At 37.8% G+C, this 18,580-nt stretch overlaps 1 protein-coding gene across 1 annotated transcript in view; it reads left to right on the top strand.

Annotated features, from left to right (window-relative positions):
* The window catches only part of CDC14B (cell division cycle 14B), a 104,689-nt gene that overhangs the window by 40,447 nt on the left and 45,662 nt on the right, over positions 1–18,580 (top strand). Inside the window, 1 exon segment of the mRNA XM_078153012.1 lies at positions 16,461–16,537. Within this exon segment, the coding sequence (XP_078009138.1) occupies positions 16,461–16,537 (77 nt within the window).

Genomic DNA, 18,580 nt, shown 5'->3' with positions numbered 1-18,580 from the left:
GCTGTGTAGCAGAAGGCCTCTAAACACACACACACACACACACACACACACAATTTTGAAAATTTGTATATAAAACAGGAAACGAGCAGACAGATGTCTAAAGCAATGTGGTTCTTTTACCCCTTGCTTTTCAGAATCTTAAACTGTTATATAAAACATATTCAAGTGATTTCTTTGAGTAATTCATTCTCGTAACCTGAATTCTCAATATGATCTTTTTTACCTTTTTAAAAATTAATTCATTTTTGGTTTTCAACATTCACTTCCATAAGCTTTTGAGTTTGAAATTTTCTCTCTCTCTTTCCTCTCCTCCTTCCCCAAGACAACATGCAATCTGATATAGGCTCTATATATACGCATTACTATTAAAAATATTTTCACATTAGTCATGTTGTAAAACAGAATTAGAACCAATAGGAGGAACCACAAGAAAGAAGAAACAAAACAAAACTGAAGGAAAAAAAAGGAAATAGTATGCTTCAATCTACATTCATACTCCCATAGCTCTTTCTCTGGATGTGGTTAGCATTTTCCATCATGAGACTTTTGGAGAAGTCTTAGATCCTTGCATTGCTGAAAAGAGCTAAGTCTATCAAAATAGAATGTAAGTTTTTTGAGAACAGTTAGTATTTCCTAAACCCCTAAAATGAAAAGGCCCTCAGTCCTTGAACTTTCTCACACATTTCAGCAACCTAGTCCCTGAATTTTCCCATACGTTTCAGTAGCCCAGATCACTGGTGCCTCTGCCCAAGGCCAGGTTTAATTGAGGCAGGGCTGGACGAAGTAGCCAGCCTCACTCTTTCCTCCAGAGCCATCTGGGGTCCAGAGGTAAGACATAGATCAGGACAACTAGAGATGGCCCTGGATGCTGTGGAGACCTTGGCCTTTTTAAGCTAAGGTCTTTCCCAGGTCTCAGTGTGTCTGAGGCAACACCCATTAAATGATTAAGAAATGAGGCAAAAAATGGTCTCTCTTACCTACTCAAAAAAACAAAATAAAACAAAACCAACCCCACAATATAATGAAGAAAGAAATGGCAAACCACTCCAGAATCTTTGCCAACAAAAATCCACAGACACTGATCTACGGGGTCACAAAGAATTGGACACAACTAAGTGACTGAACAGTGACATAAACTCCTTGAAGGCAGGAGCTGTTTTTCTTTTTCTTTTTTTTTTCTTTTTTTTTTTGGCTAGGCAGTGGGGTTAAATGACTTGCCCAGGGTCTCACAGCTAGTAAGTGTTATGTGCCTGAGGCTGGATTTGAGCTCAGGTACTCCTGAATTAAGGGCTGGTGCTCTATACACTGTGCCACCTAGCTGCCCCCTGTTTTATCTTTCTTTGTACCACCATGTTAGCATGGTACCTGGCATATTCCTAAAACTCTTGATTCATAGATTGAGACTACTATAAAAGGGCTGTTTTATTACTTCTGTATTATTATTACTTTATTTATCTTAAAAATTTTTATAAGGGGCAGCTAGCTGGCGCAGTAGATAAGAGCTGCGGCCTTGGAGTCAGGAGGACCTGGACCTGAGGTCAAATCCGAGCTCGGACATGATACTTACTAGCTTTGTGACCCTGGGGAAGTCCCTTAACCCTGATTGTGTCATCAAAAGGCAAAAAAAAAGGTTTATACTTTTTGCCTAGAAAAATCCTCCTTACTCTTAATTTCAATATAAATACATATTAGGCACCAACCCCTAAAACTTCTTACTTGATAATATGAAGGTCTCTTAAAAGTTTTCCCTGGAGGGAAAGAAAAATATTAATTTTATTGGAGAAAAGACAAGGCTATGTTTTAAATACTGCATAGGAATAAAATTCAGTATTGTAATATAATGAACCATAATGGTACTGTTGCAGTGTGAGAGGTTGAGAGGTTGTGACTCCTCAAAGACTGAATTACACAACGGGTCGTCTGGAATGAATTCACAGACTCAAGCATTCTTTAAGCCAAGGTGGCAAAGTTTATTGTTACGCTTTTCAGAGGGCAAGGATTCTTAAAGGATCCTGCAACCTTAGAGAGGTACAGTTGAAGTTTATATAGGATAAAGTGCAATAAAACATGTGCCAAATATGCTAACTAGATGATTCAGGGTGGGATTAGGGAGTGGTTAAGGGGTGGTTAGTTCTTAAAGGAACATGCACTTCATGTACCTACTGCGCAGGTGTTTTACCCAGAGTTCACTGGGAAAAGCCCACAGGAGGGGGGGGAGCACATGGAGATGTGGTTTTAGGCCTGCTACGGCACTAGGTTAACTAGAGTTCAGGGTAACTGAGAGTTGTCCAGTCTTGTTTGACAAGATGGATGTAGGGAGGATACATATGTATTAAGTCTAGAATACAGTTAATGAGGAGGCCAGGATGTAGATAATGAGGTAGGGCGGTAGTATGTCTTTATGACCCAGTGCAAAGGCAGTTTAAACTAATAATTCCTTCAGGTGCTGTTTGGAACTGCACCAAGGAGAGAGAAAAGGAAGGCTTGCTGGGGCCCACTCATGAGTAATTGCTAGGCACAGTGTCCTTGGGCTGGGGAGAAACTGTCAGGGACAGTGTTTCTGAGGCTAGAGAGAAATTGGGGTCCAAGTACAAGCACCCAAACATAGGCACCCAAGCACCACATCAGTACAAGTTGCTAATTTTTCTCAGCAATTTTTAGGTTACTTTTTATTCCTCCAAGAGGAAGGTGCAGGTTTTGATGTGGTTTGGGGTGCTGATATGTGTCAGAAAATTCAGACTCATCTTTTCATTTTAGGGGTTCAGGTTCCATAACCCCATTGGTTCCATTATCATTTTAGTATTTTAAATTGTATTGCCTAACATTGCAAGGCAGGATTCCCAGAGCTCTCCTTAGCTTTTCAGTTGCTACTCTTGGGGGCAGGTAGGTGGCACAGTGGGTAGAGCACCAGCCTGGATTCAGGAGGACCTGAGTTCAAATCTGGACTCAGACACATAACACTTACTAGCTGTGTGACCCTGGGTAAGTCACTTAACCCCATTGCCTAGCCAAAAAAAAAAAATCAATTGCTACTCTTAGTTACTGTACTATAGAGGTCATGTACCATTCATTGTACCACAGTGTTTCAACAATGCTATTTGACAATGGGGCAGTTTTATGTCATGTATTTCCTGTGTGTGTGGATTATCAATAGAATACCAATAGAAATTTTAGAAATTCTTTTCTAAAAAAAATTCTTTCTAAAAAATCTTTAGCTAGGAGTTTATTGATAGGTATTGTGGGCAAGACAGAAGTATCCAGGATTTGGATACTTACCAGAAGAATTTATCAGATTAAGATTAAAAACCTTCCATTTTTTCAGGTTTACCTAGGCAAGCAGAGTTAAGAATAGCATTCATTGGATTTTATTGGGGAAAGGAATCCTAGCTTTCATTAAGCAGAAAGCCCTTATTTTAGAGATAAAGAACCCTGAAAGGGGCAATTGGTTTCCCTGAGGCCACAAAGTTAATTAGTGGCAGAACCAGAATTAGAATTCAGGTGCCCAGATTGGTGGTCTATTGCTTTTTTTCTTTTTTCCAAGTATATTGTGGGTAGTTGGGCTTGGAGTCTGGAAGACCTAATTTCAAATCCTGCCTCTGGTACTTAGTTGAATGACCTTGGGCAAGTTGTTTAACATCTCTCTGTCCATAAAAATGGGACAATAAAGGAACAGTATTGTTGTGAAGATAAAGTGAGTTTATATAGGTAAAACAGTGGCTAAACCTTAAAGTTCTGTTTAAATACTAGCTATTATTATTATAATTACATTGCTCCATATCTTTAAGTGTTGCTTTTTTTTCCCTAACTTCTAACTTCTAAATCTGACTTGTAAAGTTTTGATTCAATTTTCTTCAAATTGGCATGTACTTCTATCCACTGAAATATTGAAGTGAATTTTACCATGTGACTTTTATTACCAAATGTCTTTGTCTCTCTTTTTCTGTGTCTCTCATTGTTGGAGTTATGTGATGGTGGCAGAAGACTATTAACTTAGAACAAATTATTTTTCTTTATAATAGAACTACAAATAAAATCCTAGTTCAATCATGCAATTAATCAACAAGTGTCTTATTAAGAGCCAGGCACTATGCTTCATGCTATCATATAGAGACAAAAAAATGTAAGAGTTCCTGTCCTCAAGGAGTTTGTATTCTATTCAGACAACATATACATATGTAAGTATATTCTGAATACAAGTATAATACTGGGTGAGCCCAGTTAAGTAGGTAGTCAGGGCTACCAGCTGAGCTGTCCATAAAGATCACCACTGCTCTCATTCAGCCTTTTCTTGAGGCTTGATTTCCTCTTTAGCTGCTCCTTCCTCCCTGTCACCTACCCACTTCTAGGGGTATATTTTCCTTTCAAACCTGGCTGCTTAGCAAAGGAGATTATGGCTGCCTAACTCAACCTAGCCAGCCACTGCAGTGCTTACTCCCACTCTTTAATCCTAGGGTATGCTTCTTGTGCATGCATTTTTTCTACTCAGGGATATGCAAAAATAATTAATAAATTAAGTTTGTTTAATCAAGTGTAGTTCTCTTTTCCCTCAGGGTTCCCAATCACTGCTCCACCCATCCAGCACTACATTAAGGCATTAGTTTAGAAAGGAAAGCTTAGACAGAAACATTCCAAACACCTGTGACTCAGCCACCAAGGTGAAGAATGGGATTTTTCTTTCTGGGTGCTGTTAGACAAGAAAGTCAGTAACACTAGAATTATATGGCATGAGGTAAAATGAAGCTTCTCACGTACACTTACTGTCTCTGTTTGGTCACTCCTCCACTTTAGGAGGAGGTAGAACTGATGGGTTATATCAGGAAGGGTGAAAAGTCAAGGAAGACTTTGCGGTTGAGAATCTGGATGACTGGAAAGATGAGGTACCGTTACTAGAAAGAGGAAAGCTGAGAAAAGGGGTGGGTTTGTAGGGAAAAAAAGGTCATGTTTTGGACATGTTGAGTTTGAGATGCTTATGAGACATCCATTTAGAAATTTCCAATATACTGTGAGAGGGGACTAGAACCTAAAAGGAGTTTGTACTGTAGATCTAGGAATCATTTGCATAGACATGATAATTAAGCCCATGTAAGCCAATGAAGTCACCAAGAAAGAGAGTATAGAAAGAGAAGAGGTCTCGGGACAGATACTTAGAGTTTACCTGGAGTTATGGATGTTGTATGAACCCAGCAAAGGAGACTCAGCAAAGTTATATGAACTCAGCAAAGGGGAAAGAATCGTTCTAAGTCAGATCCAAGCTAATCAACATCTTGATCTGACTTTTTGTGAATAAAGTTTAATAACGTGGTTTAATTGTAATCCTGCTGCTGATGGGGGTGGGGCCCAAGCCAAGATCTTCACAACTGGTATAGCTGGCAAGAAGCAGGGCATTTGAAGCCTGGAGATACAGTTTGTTAGTTTCTGTTCTCTAGCAGCAGGCTTAAGGAAGCTATAGTTACAGAGAGAAGATAGGAATGGTTTACCTGTAAGCATAACTAACATTCAATTTAACATGTATTTATTAACAGCCTGCTATGGGATAGTGACTGTGCTGAATTCTGGGACATCAAAGAGAAAAAGAAATTAAATAGTCTTTGCTCAAATAGGAACTCATTTTGTACTGTGAAATGAAGAAGGTTGGATTTTGGAGAGGGCAAAATTATCAATGATCTTTTAATTCCCAAATTTGATAGCCTGTCCTCAGACCTCATCCTTCTTAAAGTCTGTAGCTTTTGACCCTGCTGGCCACCCTGTGCTCCTGGAAACTCCTCTGTCTGGGTTTTCAAGACACTGCTCTTGGTTTTTCTCCTACATGTCTAAAATATCTGAAATATGAAAGTCTTGATTTCTTGTAAATGTAAGCCTTTGTTCTCTTTCATGTCTCAAATCTTCAGCTGACATCTCATGTTTCAGCTTTTCTTTGACAGTATCAGGACTCTCCCATATTCTCTGAACACCTGACTTTTAAACTCTATTATCTTGCATCTGATCTTGATAACAAACTGTCCTCACACTGTCATTTGTTTCTTGATGCTGGTTTCTTGGGCACAAAGTACTACTATAAGTATTTGGATATGTGTGCTATCTTTCCTTTTGTTATTTATTTCCTGAGGTTATACAATTAACTGTGGAATCTCTGGGTTTAAAGGGCAGGGATATTTTAGTCGCCTCTCATCTAATTCTAAATGCTTTCCTGAATGATTGAGCCAGTTCACAGGCATTCCAGTGCATTAACATATTCATATTCCGAAAACACCTGCGACATTGACTATTCCTGATTTTTGTCATCTTTACCTATTTAAAATACTGCTTGTGATGTGAGACCTCAAAACTGTTTTGATTTGCATTTTTATTATTAGTGATTTGTGATAGTATTTCATATGTTTATTAAGTTTCCTGTGCATGTCCTTTGACCGCTTTTCAATTAATGAATTGTTTTTATTGTTTCCCTTTTACTAATTGTAATGATTTTGCTAATGCAAAAGACGTATTAATGTCACTTAATCTTTTTTAATCTTTTCTGATTGGGTGCATCTTGATGATGTTTAAGAATACTACACCTAGCCATAGCTGTGAAAGGTACTCATTCTTATCCTTTTCAAATTTTTTTATAGTATGACCTTTTACATAAAATTTATATAAAATATAATTTATATAAAATGTATTAAGGTCACATCCATTCTGAGCTTATCGTGGTATACAGTACAAGATGCTGGTCTAAACCTAATGTCTGCCAATCTGCAGTTCCATTTTCCAATATTGTTAAATGAGTACTTCCCCAAATAATTTGTTCTTAGTTTTGTCAAATACTGAGTTGTTGAAATCCCTTGTTTCTGATCTTATTTATCTTCATCAATGTTCCACTGATGTGTGTTAGAGTTAGAAGGGCATATGTTTCCACAGGTAGAATAATGCAGAGATTTAAAGAACAACAGCTCCAGGAAGTAGTACATTGTAGGTGGGCTCCGGCTTAGCCAATAAAAAGTAAGCTGATGGTTCCATAAAGACCCCAAAATCAAGATAAGGGTCGAGCCAGCTCAGACCAGTAAGAGTCAACCTGAGGACACCTGAAAAATGTTAGTGTGCCTGCTTAATGAACTTCATTACTATTATCTGACACACCCTGCATATAATTAGAGCCTCATTAATGAGTCATGGGATGTGTGACCAAGGGAGGGGGAACATACTTTAGCATATCAAGGGGAAACATGTAAGGAAAGGTGTAACTGGGAAAGGATGGACCAATCCAGGCCTGGGAGGTTTTGGGCCGAATTCAACTGCATAAAAGCACACTTGCCCTTGCACTCAGGGCCCACCCCTCCTGAAGAGGGGTGGAGTCTGCTTCTGGCCAGAAACGTCTAAATCCTCTGGACTTTCTCTGTAATAAATTTTCTTGATACTGAATTTTTGGCATCAAGGCTATTTCTAACATCTGCTTCCACATTTTCTTATATTTAGCACCATTTGCCCTTAAATATCAGCCCTTTAAAATCTACTTATTCACCTAATTGGCCATCATTTCTAAGACCCTATATTCATTTATTAATTCAACAAGTATATATAAGTACTGTGGTGCCACACACTATACTAGGCACTAGCACTACAGAGTCAAAAAGGAAACAGTCTCTGCCCACGTGAAGTAATTTCTTAGTGGGAAAATAATACTAGTAATGAGGATAGGCTGTCTATAGGAAGTAGGACCTGAGCCAAGCCCTGAAAGAAGCCACAGATAAGGCAAAGATGAGGAAAGGAATACATTACAGAGGCCTAGAGAATAGATGGTATGGGCAACAGGAATAGACAGATTGGATGAAGGATAGTAACATGTAGCCAGACTGGAAAGATAGGTTGGAAAACAGAATGTTTTCTGAAGGGCTTTAAAAGATAAATGTGTGAATTTGCCTTTTACCCTAGAGACAACAAGAAGCCAGGAGCAGGGGAGTGACATGGTTAGATCTGTGCTTTAGGAATAACAGTCTAGCAGATATGTGGTAGTTAGGTTGGAGAAAAAGAGCCTGGAAGCAGGAAAGCCAATTCACTAAACATTTATCAAGTGTCTACTTTGTGCCAAGCACTGTGCCAACCACTAAAGGAAGGCAGTCCCTGCCCTGAAGGATTTTATAGTCTAAGAGGGGAAGAAAACACACAAAAGGGAGCAGGAAAGTGGGGTATAGGGTGGGGATGGGCACAAGGTGGGGTACCTGGGGTGGGGATCCTGTAGAGTCAAAACCAAGCAGGGTTGCTGATGGAGAATTACCTGGAAAGTTCTTAAAGTTCTAAGCCTCTAAAAGAAGGCTTTGGGTGGAGGTTAATAAGCCATTCTCTTAGCCCTCTAGTCGAAGAGGATGCTGAGGGAGGGCGTCTAGGTTTGAGTTAGCAACATGGTGATGAGATAGTAGATGTGATTGAGCTTCTCCTGCAAGGGACATCTTGTTCTTGGAGTTGAAACCAAGCAGAGCTGAGTGAACTAAGAGTCAAATTTCTGCCCTTTATAAAGGAAGGCTATTAGAAGGGTATTGAAACATTCTAGGAGAGATATGTGAAAGCATGTGAACCAGGGTGGTGACTATATGAGTGGAAAGAAATGGAAAGAAATGAGATATATCATGAAAGTAGAATTTTTATTAGGTATTTGGGCAGAAGTGTTGAGGATGAGAATGAAGCCAAAATAGGGGTAATTGAATGTCGTTGTCCTAAACAAAAATGGTGAAGTTGGGACGAGGGAAGGGTTTTGAGGGAAAAGATAATGAATTAACTGTTTGGGACATAATGAGTTTGAAATGCCTACTGTGATAGGTAAGAAACAATTATGATTCCATATAAGGAAATTGAGAGGAAAGTAGCTTTGGGTCAGAAACTGGTTGTTCAATTAAAGAGGCTGGAAGTACGACAAAGGTTAAGCTTTAGTTAGAGTGCCCCTGCTTGAAACTTACCTAGGGGAACATGTGGTAGGTGTTTTGGGAAGTCTGACCTGTGCTGATCTATGAAAGTCAGCTAGGAGGGACTTGTGGCCGGCAATAGAGAAAACCTCTCTATAGCTTCTCAGGGAGACCAAAGTGTTCCCTAAAAGAAGGAAGAATTGTTCACTTTAAAGATCCAACTGAACAACTGTCTGTTCCTTTTATTAGAGAGACAGCATGATGTGATGGAAAAGGTGATAGATTTAAGAATTAAAACACCTGACTTCAAGTCCTAACGTGGAATACATACTAAGTCACTTAGCTTTTCTGAATAATTTGTAAAATAGGGATAATATACTCTATCTTGTGGGATTATTGTGAGAAAATTGCATTGGCACATTTTGAAGCCTATACTTACAGTTGTAGTGATGATGATTCTTGACATCATAAGCTTATTCAGAGTATTGGACCATTTCAATAACCTGTTCATTGGTCTCCCTGACTTGTATTTTAACAGTCTTAGCTGTCTGTACTCCACTTTGGATGAAAGTGATCTTCCTAAAGTACAGGTCTAGCCATGTTACCACACACATAGACACCTACATTTGCTTGCATGGGTGCGCATACACACACACACACACACACACAGACACGCAACTTCAGTGGCACCATGTCACTTCCTGGATCAGATATAAATCCTCTGCTTGACTTATAAAGCCTTTCTTAACCTGGCTTCTCTCCATTTTTCCGTTCTTCTTTCTCTTTGCAACTCTGGCTTTATTGCTGTCTCTCACAGGAGACACTTCATCACCCAGCTCTGTTCCTTTTCCCTGGCTGTCCCTATGCTTGCCTGGCTTCCTTTAAGACTTAGTACCCTCTGACATTACTTCCTACTTACATTGTATATGTCTTTTATATGCATAATTGTTTGTGTGTTGTCTCCCCCATTAGAATGTGATCTGCTTGAGGGTGTGTCTCAGCATTTAGAACAGTGCCTGGTATGTAAGTGCTTAATAAATGCTTGTTGACTGACTGATATATGTAAGAATACCTTCTACCAGCTGCTTTTATTCTAGCATTGACTTCTAATATATGGCTCTTTTTTTTCCTGCCATCATCTTCAGTGATTTTCAAAACTATGCTTATCTATCTAAAACACCAGTTTCATAGTTATTCATCCTCTAGACTTCTCTTGGATTCTCTGTCAGCCAGTTTACCAACACAGTCACACCCTGGGCTTGGTCTGCACAGTCAAGTTAACTGTTTCCTGAATCTCAAATTTAGTTTCATCTCATTGACCGTTACCATGACTTCCTTACTTGCTACTACTTCGGTTCCCTCATCTCTTCTGAACTAATTTGATCCCTTCCTCTTCACCCAATCTCCATGACTTCACTTTTGGCTCCACTTTGACTCATGTTGCCATTTCAGTATTGCTGTCAGTGACGTTCTAGATTGAATGCCAATCTTCAAGCCTGAGTCATCTACCAGTTTCTGTGTTTTTGCTCCCAGCTACATGAGTGAAATGACTGAACGATAAAACAAAGTATTGCACAAAATCACCCACACAGACCAAAGTCATACTAACTGCAATTGGACCCCCTCATGTAGCCCTGCAGTTCTCTCACTGACCTTCTCTTTAGAGTCTCCTGTTCCTAATCTCTTCTGGTTCTCAGTTGTACTAACCCTGACTCTTACTCTCCCAGATGACCCCTTACTTTACTGAGAAGATAATGAGCTTATCTTGCTTGAGCTGTCTTATCTATGCTGTCTTCACAATGATTTCTCATTCTTGCCCTCAGACTCCTAGAATTCTCTTAACTCCTTTAAAATAAGTGGTCCTTTTATTTCTATACCACTTCTTCCCTCTTTAAGCGTCTGAAGTGTTTTGTCATTCTGTTTTGTCATTCTGTTACTGTAACTAGAATGTTGAAGGTCAGTGATGAATTCCTCATCACTTCTCAGTTTACATTCTCCTTGATGTCCCTGTAGTATATGATCATAACACCCCTTCTTTTAAAGCTCTCTTCTCTTAGTTTTTTTTTTAACTTTTAGGCAATTGGGTTAAGTGACTTGCCCAGGGTCGCACAGCTAGTAAGTGTCAAGTGTTTGGTCTGAGGCCGTATTTGAACTCAAGTTCTTCTGACTTCAGGACCGGTGCTCTACCACTGCACCACCACCTTGCTGCCCCGACTCTGTCTTAGAAGACATCTTAGTCCTCCATTTCCTTTTCTGGCTATTCTCTCTGTCTTCTGTTTGTACTTAATAATAGTTAATAATAGCATCTATATTATGCTTTAAGGTTTTACAAGGTGCTTTACAAATGTTGTTTTATTTTATTGTCACAGTGAGCCAGGGAGGCAAGTGCTGTTATTATCCTCATATTGCAGATGAAGCAACCGAGGCAAACATTAAAAAACAGGGTCATACAGCTAGTACCTGAGGCAGTTTCAACTTGTGTCTTCCTGATGCCAAGTGCAACACTATCAACTATTCCCTCTAGCTGTCATTCTTTGATAATAGATGGTCTTCAGAATTTGCCTCTCAGTCTTCTCTGCTTGTCTTTCTACAGTCTATTTTTACTCATCTAATCTTATTCTTCCACTGTCACCTCTTAATAGGAGACAACCAAGTCTAAATCTCTAATGTATATTTCTCACCCAGACCCAGGACTATATCTCTGAATCTCTACTAAAAGTTTCATCTAAGATGATGTCTTAGCATCACCTCAAACTCACACTGCTGTACTTCGAGATTGCAAGATTTTATTGTGTGGATACACTCTCTATTGGTGCAGGATACATGTTCGTTCAGTTTTTAGTCAGCATGGGTTTCTATGGTTTTAAAAAAATATTTATCTGTTGACTAGACAGCTCTACAAATATGCCTCCTCTGAGTTTAAGTAGACGGGCTTCTCAGATGACAAACATAAAGGCCATCACTGGGTCCCCCTTACTCATCTAAAATCTTTTGGAATAAAGTTTCTAAACCATTTTTGTATATTGTAGATTCCTTTGGCACTCTGCTGAAGCTTATGGATTCCTTAGAATAATATTTTAAATGCACGAAACAATATAATAGGGTTCCAGAGGAAAGCAAATATACTGAAACAGTTATCAAATATACTACAATGCATGTATGTATGCATATGTATATGCATATATTACATATGTGAATGTACATATATGCATGCATGTGCATAATATATACACACAAATATGTGTGTGTGTGTATATATATATGTGTGTGTGTGTGTGTGTATACACACACACACATATGAAACTCATAGATGCTAAGTTAAGAACTTACCCTTTTAGAGTATGTACTACCCAACATTTAATACAGTGGCCATCACATAGCAAGATAAGCACTTAATAAGTGCTTGTTGATTGATAATTGTTTAGCCTTTAAGAGCTCAAGGTCATACTAAAGGGTTTGTGGTGTAGTGGAAAGAGTATTGGACCTATATTCAAATCTTGGTTCTGCTACTTGTTTCATCATCTCTCCAAACCTGGGAATTGAGGTCCTCATCTGTAAAATGAGTGGGTTGGAGTAGATGACCATGTCATCCCCTTGCTCAAAAACCTCTATCGCCTGCTCCTGTCCCCATGGTACAGCTTAAAAATTTATGAGTATGAGTTTTTAATCTCCCAATTATGAACCATCTAGGTAGCAGTCTCTCAGTTTTAACTTTGGCATCGTTCTGCAAAACATTCAGGATTTGGGACAAAACCCTGTCAAACTCCTTTCTATCCATTGGGGTTTTGTGCTTATCCTGAAGGAGGTGATAAACTCAGATTTCTACAAATTTTTATATCATCTGCAAGTGTCAGATTTTTACAGTTATTATTAAGAAACACTGTTGAGCAGCTACTATGTGCAAAGCACTCAGTATACATTACAAAGAACCATGACAGTGCCTGGGCCTGTAAGAGTAGAGATCACTATACATTACCGGGTGTAGAGTCTCCTACTGGGCTAGTAAGTCTACTGCAAAACATCATGGCTGATGAGAGTGGGGAGGAAGCAGAAATCCTCTTCTCTCTCTCCAGAAGTGAAGTCATTCCCTTTCAAAGTCTGGGTTTTCTCTTGACCGTTGGCTCTTAGCTGGACTGTAGAGTTAGCAAGGTAGGGTTTTTTTTTTAAACGCCACCGAGATTATGGCCAGTGGCAGTTGCTTCTTCCAGTTTAATCAAGAAATATTTTCCCAGTTAGTAAAGGATTATAGGACATAGGTGAATCTTTACACTTAATATCTCTATGTGTGCAGTTTGCTTTCTGTTATTACATCCTGAGCCTCGGGTGAACCTAAATCCCCCCCTCCTCCACTGCATGTAAATGGCCAGCTTGCCATTGCTTCTATCAAATAATATATATTTGAGAGATAAAAAGCATTTCTATGCATCCTGCTCCCTGAGAACATATTCTATTCCAAAGTCAAACCTTGTGCATTCTTATCACCCTCATTAGTCAAAACTGGGTCTTCACTCTCTAGTCATCATGCTGGGGTAAAGAGGCTGCTCTAAAATGAATAACATTTTCAACATTTAACATTTGGTCCCACTCCCCAGGGAACTTTACCCGTCATATTCTCTTTATTCCCACCCCCCCAAAAAATCTAGCAAGGGGACCAAACTATTCTTTGGTAAAAAGCAATTATTTGAACAATTTGGTGAGAAATTTAGTAGAGGAGTCTACTTAGAGTAGAATATTATTACATTTACAAACTGTTGTGTGACATAAGATTCTGTTTGTAAAAAGTATATGGAGCTAGCTTTATTCTTTGTTCACTCTTTGCTTTGGAGTGGTAACTTGATCTCTTTGGGCTTTTAATTCCATTATAATTACTCTTGGGAGAATTGTCTTTATACTTTGGTCTTGAATTGGCTAGTCATATCTTCATGTTATGTGTTTTGTCTTTGCCTACTCTTGCCAAGAGGTAAAGATGATCCTGTGAACAATGGTGTGTTACCATTTGATTTAGAAGTAGATACAGAACTCAATTCAGATATCCTTAAGTGCTAGACCCTGGAGATTTCAAAAATGGAGTAAGATATGTTTTCTACCTTCAAGGTGTTTACCATCGTGTAAGGGAGAAGACATGTACACACATGACTCTAATACACATTAGAATATGATAAATATATGGGAGAGATCCAAAAAGAATAGCTATGAAAAAACAAAGATGAAGGAGATGCTTAATGAAGATGACATCTGAGGTGGATTTTGGGGATCGTAACAAGGCAAGGAGTGATCGCAGCAAGACAAAGAATGGGGTGAAGGGTGGGAATCTCTCCAAGACATCAAAGACTAGACTGTATGAGCATGAGAAAGATGAAGAACACTAGAGTATGTTAACTGGAGTAACATTAGGTTAGACTGGAAAGGTTGGTTGAAATCCTATTGTGTAAAGCCTAGAACACTAGGCAAAAGAACTTGAAACCTGAGCTAACAGGTTTCCCACATTTGTTTATTTATATCGAAGCCCTATCTATTAAAACTTAAGGAACTATAGATGAACAGTGTTAGTTTTAAGTCAGGATTAACTAATTTTTTAAAAATCTCTAAGCCTAATTTTTTTTTTACACAGTTGGGGTTAAGTGACTTGCCCAGGGTCACACAGCTAGTAAGTGTCAAGTGTTTGGTCTGAGGTCAGCTTTGAACTCAGGTCCTGACTTCGGTGCTCTATCCACTGCACCACCTAGCTGCCCCTAAGCCTAATAATTTGAAAAGAAGATAATTGCTTATAAGCTTTTTGTAAAGTATAGTAAAGCATTATTTTTTTAGTATTATGTAAATTCACAATTTATGATTGGGGTTTGATAAACAATTTATTGATGTAGAGAAGATTCCGAAGAGCATTTGAAAATATTCAAAAGCAATTTGTTCTCTGAAATATGTAAATTTGAATGTTTTTTGGTTGTATCCATAACAACTTATACTGGTCCTTCTGATTAATTACCTGAGATCAGGGCATGTCAGACCAGGCTTTATTAATCTGCTTCATATTTCAATACGTATAGATAAACCTTCTCTAATATTGGGCAATAATAAAAGGGAGTTACTTCCATGGGAACGATTGCCTGAGTGATGTCAGAGCAGGTTTCTAAAATAAACATTAGATAGAATTTGGTACTATGATTTTAAAGTGGTAACATCATTGATGCAAAGTTATAGGAATGAATAATGAAAAAACAGGTATTATATATTTACTACTTGTTTTAAGCACTGAAGATAGAATAGAAAAGGTCTCTAGGAGCTCACATTCTAATGGTGAACCTGTATATATGGAAGGTCCCATGGTTCTCAAGGTGCAAAGCAGAAAGGAATGCCTCTTTTTTAATGTCATCTCCACTGATAAAATTATATCCATTTCTGATGTTGAAGAATTTGACGATGCCAGAGAGTTTTGTGGCGAGAACTTTTTGTTTTTCTGGGAATGTTGGTATACTTAAAATTAATGAAAGACATCTTTTAAAATATTTTGCTACTCTTTCTTTTTGTTAACTTAGCTAAATTGACATTTTGGGAATTTATATGATTAGTCTGTGAAATAGAGATAGTTTTATCGGAATTACATAGTTTTCCTGCAGTTGCTCTTAATGTCAATAGTGACGTAATAAAGGATTGAACACGTTTTCCTATCTTTAACGTACTGCAAATATTTTCAGTCTTAATTAACCGCCTAGGGACCCAGCAGTTTTGGTTTTAGGCACTGCACAAAGAGATGTAGTATCCTGGTGTATGGTTTATAGTTCCTTTTAAAACCAGAATAACTAATTAAAATATGATTTTTCTGACCTCGGGAAAGTTATCAAGAGGGGAATAATCTTGAACCTTTATGGTGAAAAATTTTATAATATTGATAATGCTTTCTGTGTGTTTTTTAAGTGTCAGTTTTTATATGAGATATCCAAAATGCATTTCAGAGCTCAGTGCTTTTCTTTCACTAGGTTGAAGAAAGTTATGCCTTGAAATTATTGGCCTTTTTGTTTCCTCAGGTCTTGTGCTTGGTCAAATGTGTGCTGTTAAATTTGACCTCCATCTAAATTGGTTTGTCTCTTAAAACTTATTGTGGGTGACTCTCAGCTCATCACAGCTTCATTAGGGTTGAAGCATTTTAAAGAGTATAATGAATGGAAGTGGAATATTTCTTGTTATTGAGTGATTGTATTGCATTAGTTTAGGCAAGTGAGTAGGAGTTGTTAGCGAGGAGGGTTGTTGTTGCTTATATACACATCATAATATTCTTACATCTATCACAGTGTTTAGATGGGGAAATAGTACTGTTTTGTGGACTCTCATTTCCTTCTTGATGAAATATAGTTATAATGTATGTGCTTTATGGAAAAAATAAATAAAATGTAACTTCTGAGTAATTCGAAGGATTTGTATTATTTCCACTTCATACTTACACAACCTATCTTAGGCATACTTCTTTTTTTTTTTTTAAGAAATTGAACAATAATTTTGGCTTACTCTTATCAGAAGTATCAATTATAAATAACTAGTTCATAATCATTTATGAATAAATTATCTTATGTTTTTTTCCCTTTTTAAACCTAGATAATATATTTGGAGAAATCCCCAGAAGATACCTATAGGATGCTGTTGGTTGGAAACATATCCTATGTTCCTTTCAGGTGAGTATGAGAAGTTTTGGAATCATTTATGCCTTTTGATTTTATATAATTCTCATTTCTTAGATATACCTCCTTTTCCATTTTCACCTTCCTTCTGCTTGCATACACTTTTCGTTGTAAACAATTAAAAAGTATAAGTGAAATCAGCTAGCCCAGGAACCATATCCAGAAGTATTTACAATATTTCACAACCATTTCCACCACTTTTCCAAGAAAAGAAAAATGTGTTACCTCATCTTAGCTCCAATTCCAAGATTAATCATTAGCAAATTTGAGAACTTTACTTATAAGTTTAGCTGTATCGAATTAGGCCTATTCATGGACCTTGTGTACTCACCCATCATCCATAGCACATTGAAAATACTTGATGTTTGTTTTTAAGAGAGGAGTTGGTAAATATGCATGGAGGTATGTACATTCATGACATATGTGCAAAAGAGCAACCAGTAACTGGAAAGAAGGCTTGTTGAAGCAACTGAGCTATCATGCATGGAGTGCTGATTGAAGGCAAGTTATAGATTTAATTCTTATGTTAGTCTATTAGTTTTTCCATATACAATGACCTTTGCTGGTAAAAATCATCCTGTGCACATGGGCAGGTGATCTCCAATTTATGTGTACCATGTAAAGAAGAAGCAAGGGAAGGAATTGGATAGGATATGTTGCTAAATTATTGGCTGCTACTGGAAAAACTATTGAATCATACTTTCTATAGTTGGTATGTGAGTAATGTCTTCCTTGTGTATAAATAACATTAGCTTAAGTTCAAAAAATTCGTTATAAAACAGCAGACACATTTAATAGGCTACTTTCTACTAGTGCCGTAGTTATTATGGTAAACAACTTGTCTAGCTTTATAGAAAGTTAATTTTCAAAAACATTATCCATTTTAATGTGTTTACTGGCGTACTCAAACCTTATTTTGAACAAATGTTGATTAATAATATCTTAGCTATTTGGTAAGATAGTTGTACAAAATAATTATTTCATCTAGATGCAAAATAGTGAAAGAAATTTTGAAAATTAGGCATCTGCTTTTGGAAGTATCCATCCTGTGTAGTTTCTTAAGTCATTCTCCACTGCCTCATTGAGGCATGGAGATGGCATTGGATTCTTGAAGGCTATATCCATGAAGCATCCGCTCTAGAACCAAAGTTCTTTCCCCCCCCCCAATTTTATTAATATATTGATTTATCAACAATCACTTCCATATGCTTTTGAGTTGAAAATTTTCTCCCCCTTCCTCCCCCCCCCACCCTCCCCAAGATGGCACACAATCTGATATAGGTAGAACCGAAGTTCTTAAACTGAAGTATGAAGAGTCCATGTATAGATTTCAGGATATCCAGAACTTGAATTGGGAAAAAAAAATACATTTTCATTTTCACTAACCTCTGACTGACAGTTAACATATCCTTCTATTATAAATGTAGGCAGCTAACATTTTTCAGAATTTGGGTCCACAGGCTTCATGAAACTGCCCAAAGGGTCCACAACACAGAAAAATGTTAAGAACTCCTGCTTCAGAAGGTTCTATCTAGCTGGAAAGGCTTTGAATGGGAGCCCTACAACAGACTATATATCTGCCCCATCACCCAAGGAACCAGTGTCACTAACCTTAGAACAACTAATAACTAAGTTAAACACAGTTTGGTGAATTTTGAACCATTATAACGAAATCTGTCCTTTTGGAGTGGAGTTTTATAACATTTCTAGACATGAAATTCCTAACCTGCAAGAATTGGAGATAGAATAGGCTACAATACAAAACCTGGCCTGTATTTTGAATTAAGTCAGCAGAAATGATTTAAACTCAATAGGAAAAAAGAAGGAAAATATCATGGATTACGAAGTCTGAGTTGGGAAGGGACAAGAGAAGAGTTGAGACCTAAGTGATGAATTGTTTGTACAGAGATTAACTCTCTTCCTCTTCTACATTGCAAAGAACATATAGGCTGATGGATGATGTCATTTAGGAGGGAGGCTGTTGCCCAAACGAGAACCAGAAAAATGTTATATTATTCATCAGTGAGAACTTGTGAT

This window comes from Phascolarctos cinereus, unplaced genomic scaffold (genome assembly GCF_003287225.1).
Source record: "Phascolarctos cinereus isolate Bilbo 61053 unplaced genomic scaffold, phaCin_HiC Scaffold_4;HRSCAF=312, whole genome shotgun sequence".
Lineage (NCBI taxonomy): Eukaryota > Metazoa > Chordata > Mammalia > Diprotodontia > Phascolarctidae > Phascolarctos > Phascolarctos cinereus.
The sequence above is the reverse complement of the archived record's forward strand: the minus strand, read 5'-3'. Positions and strand labels throughout refer to the sequence as shown.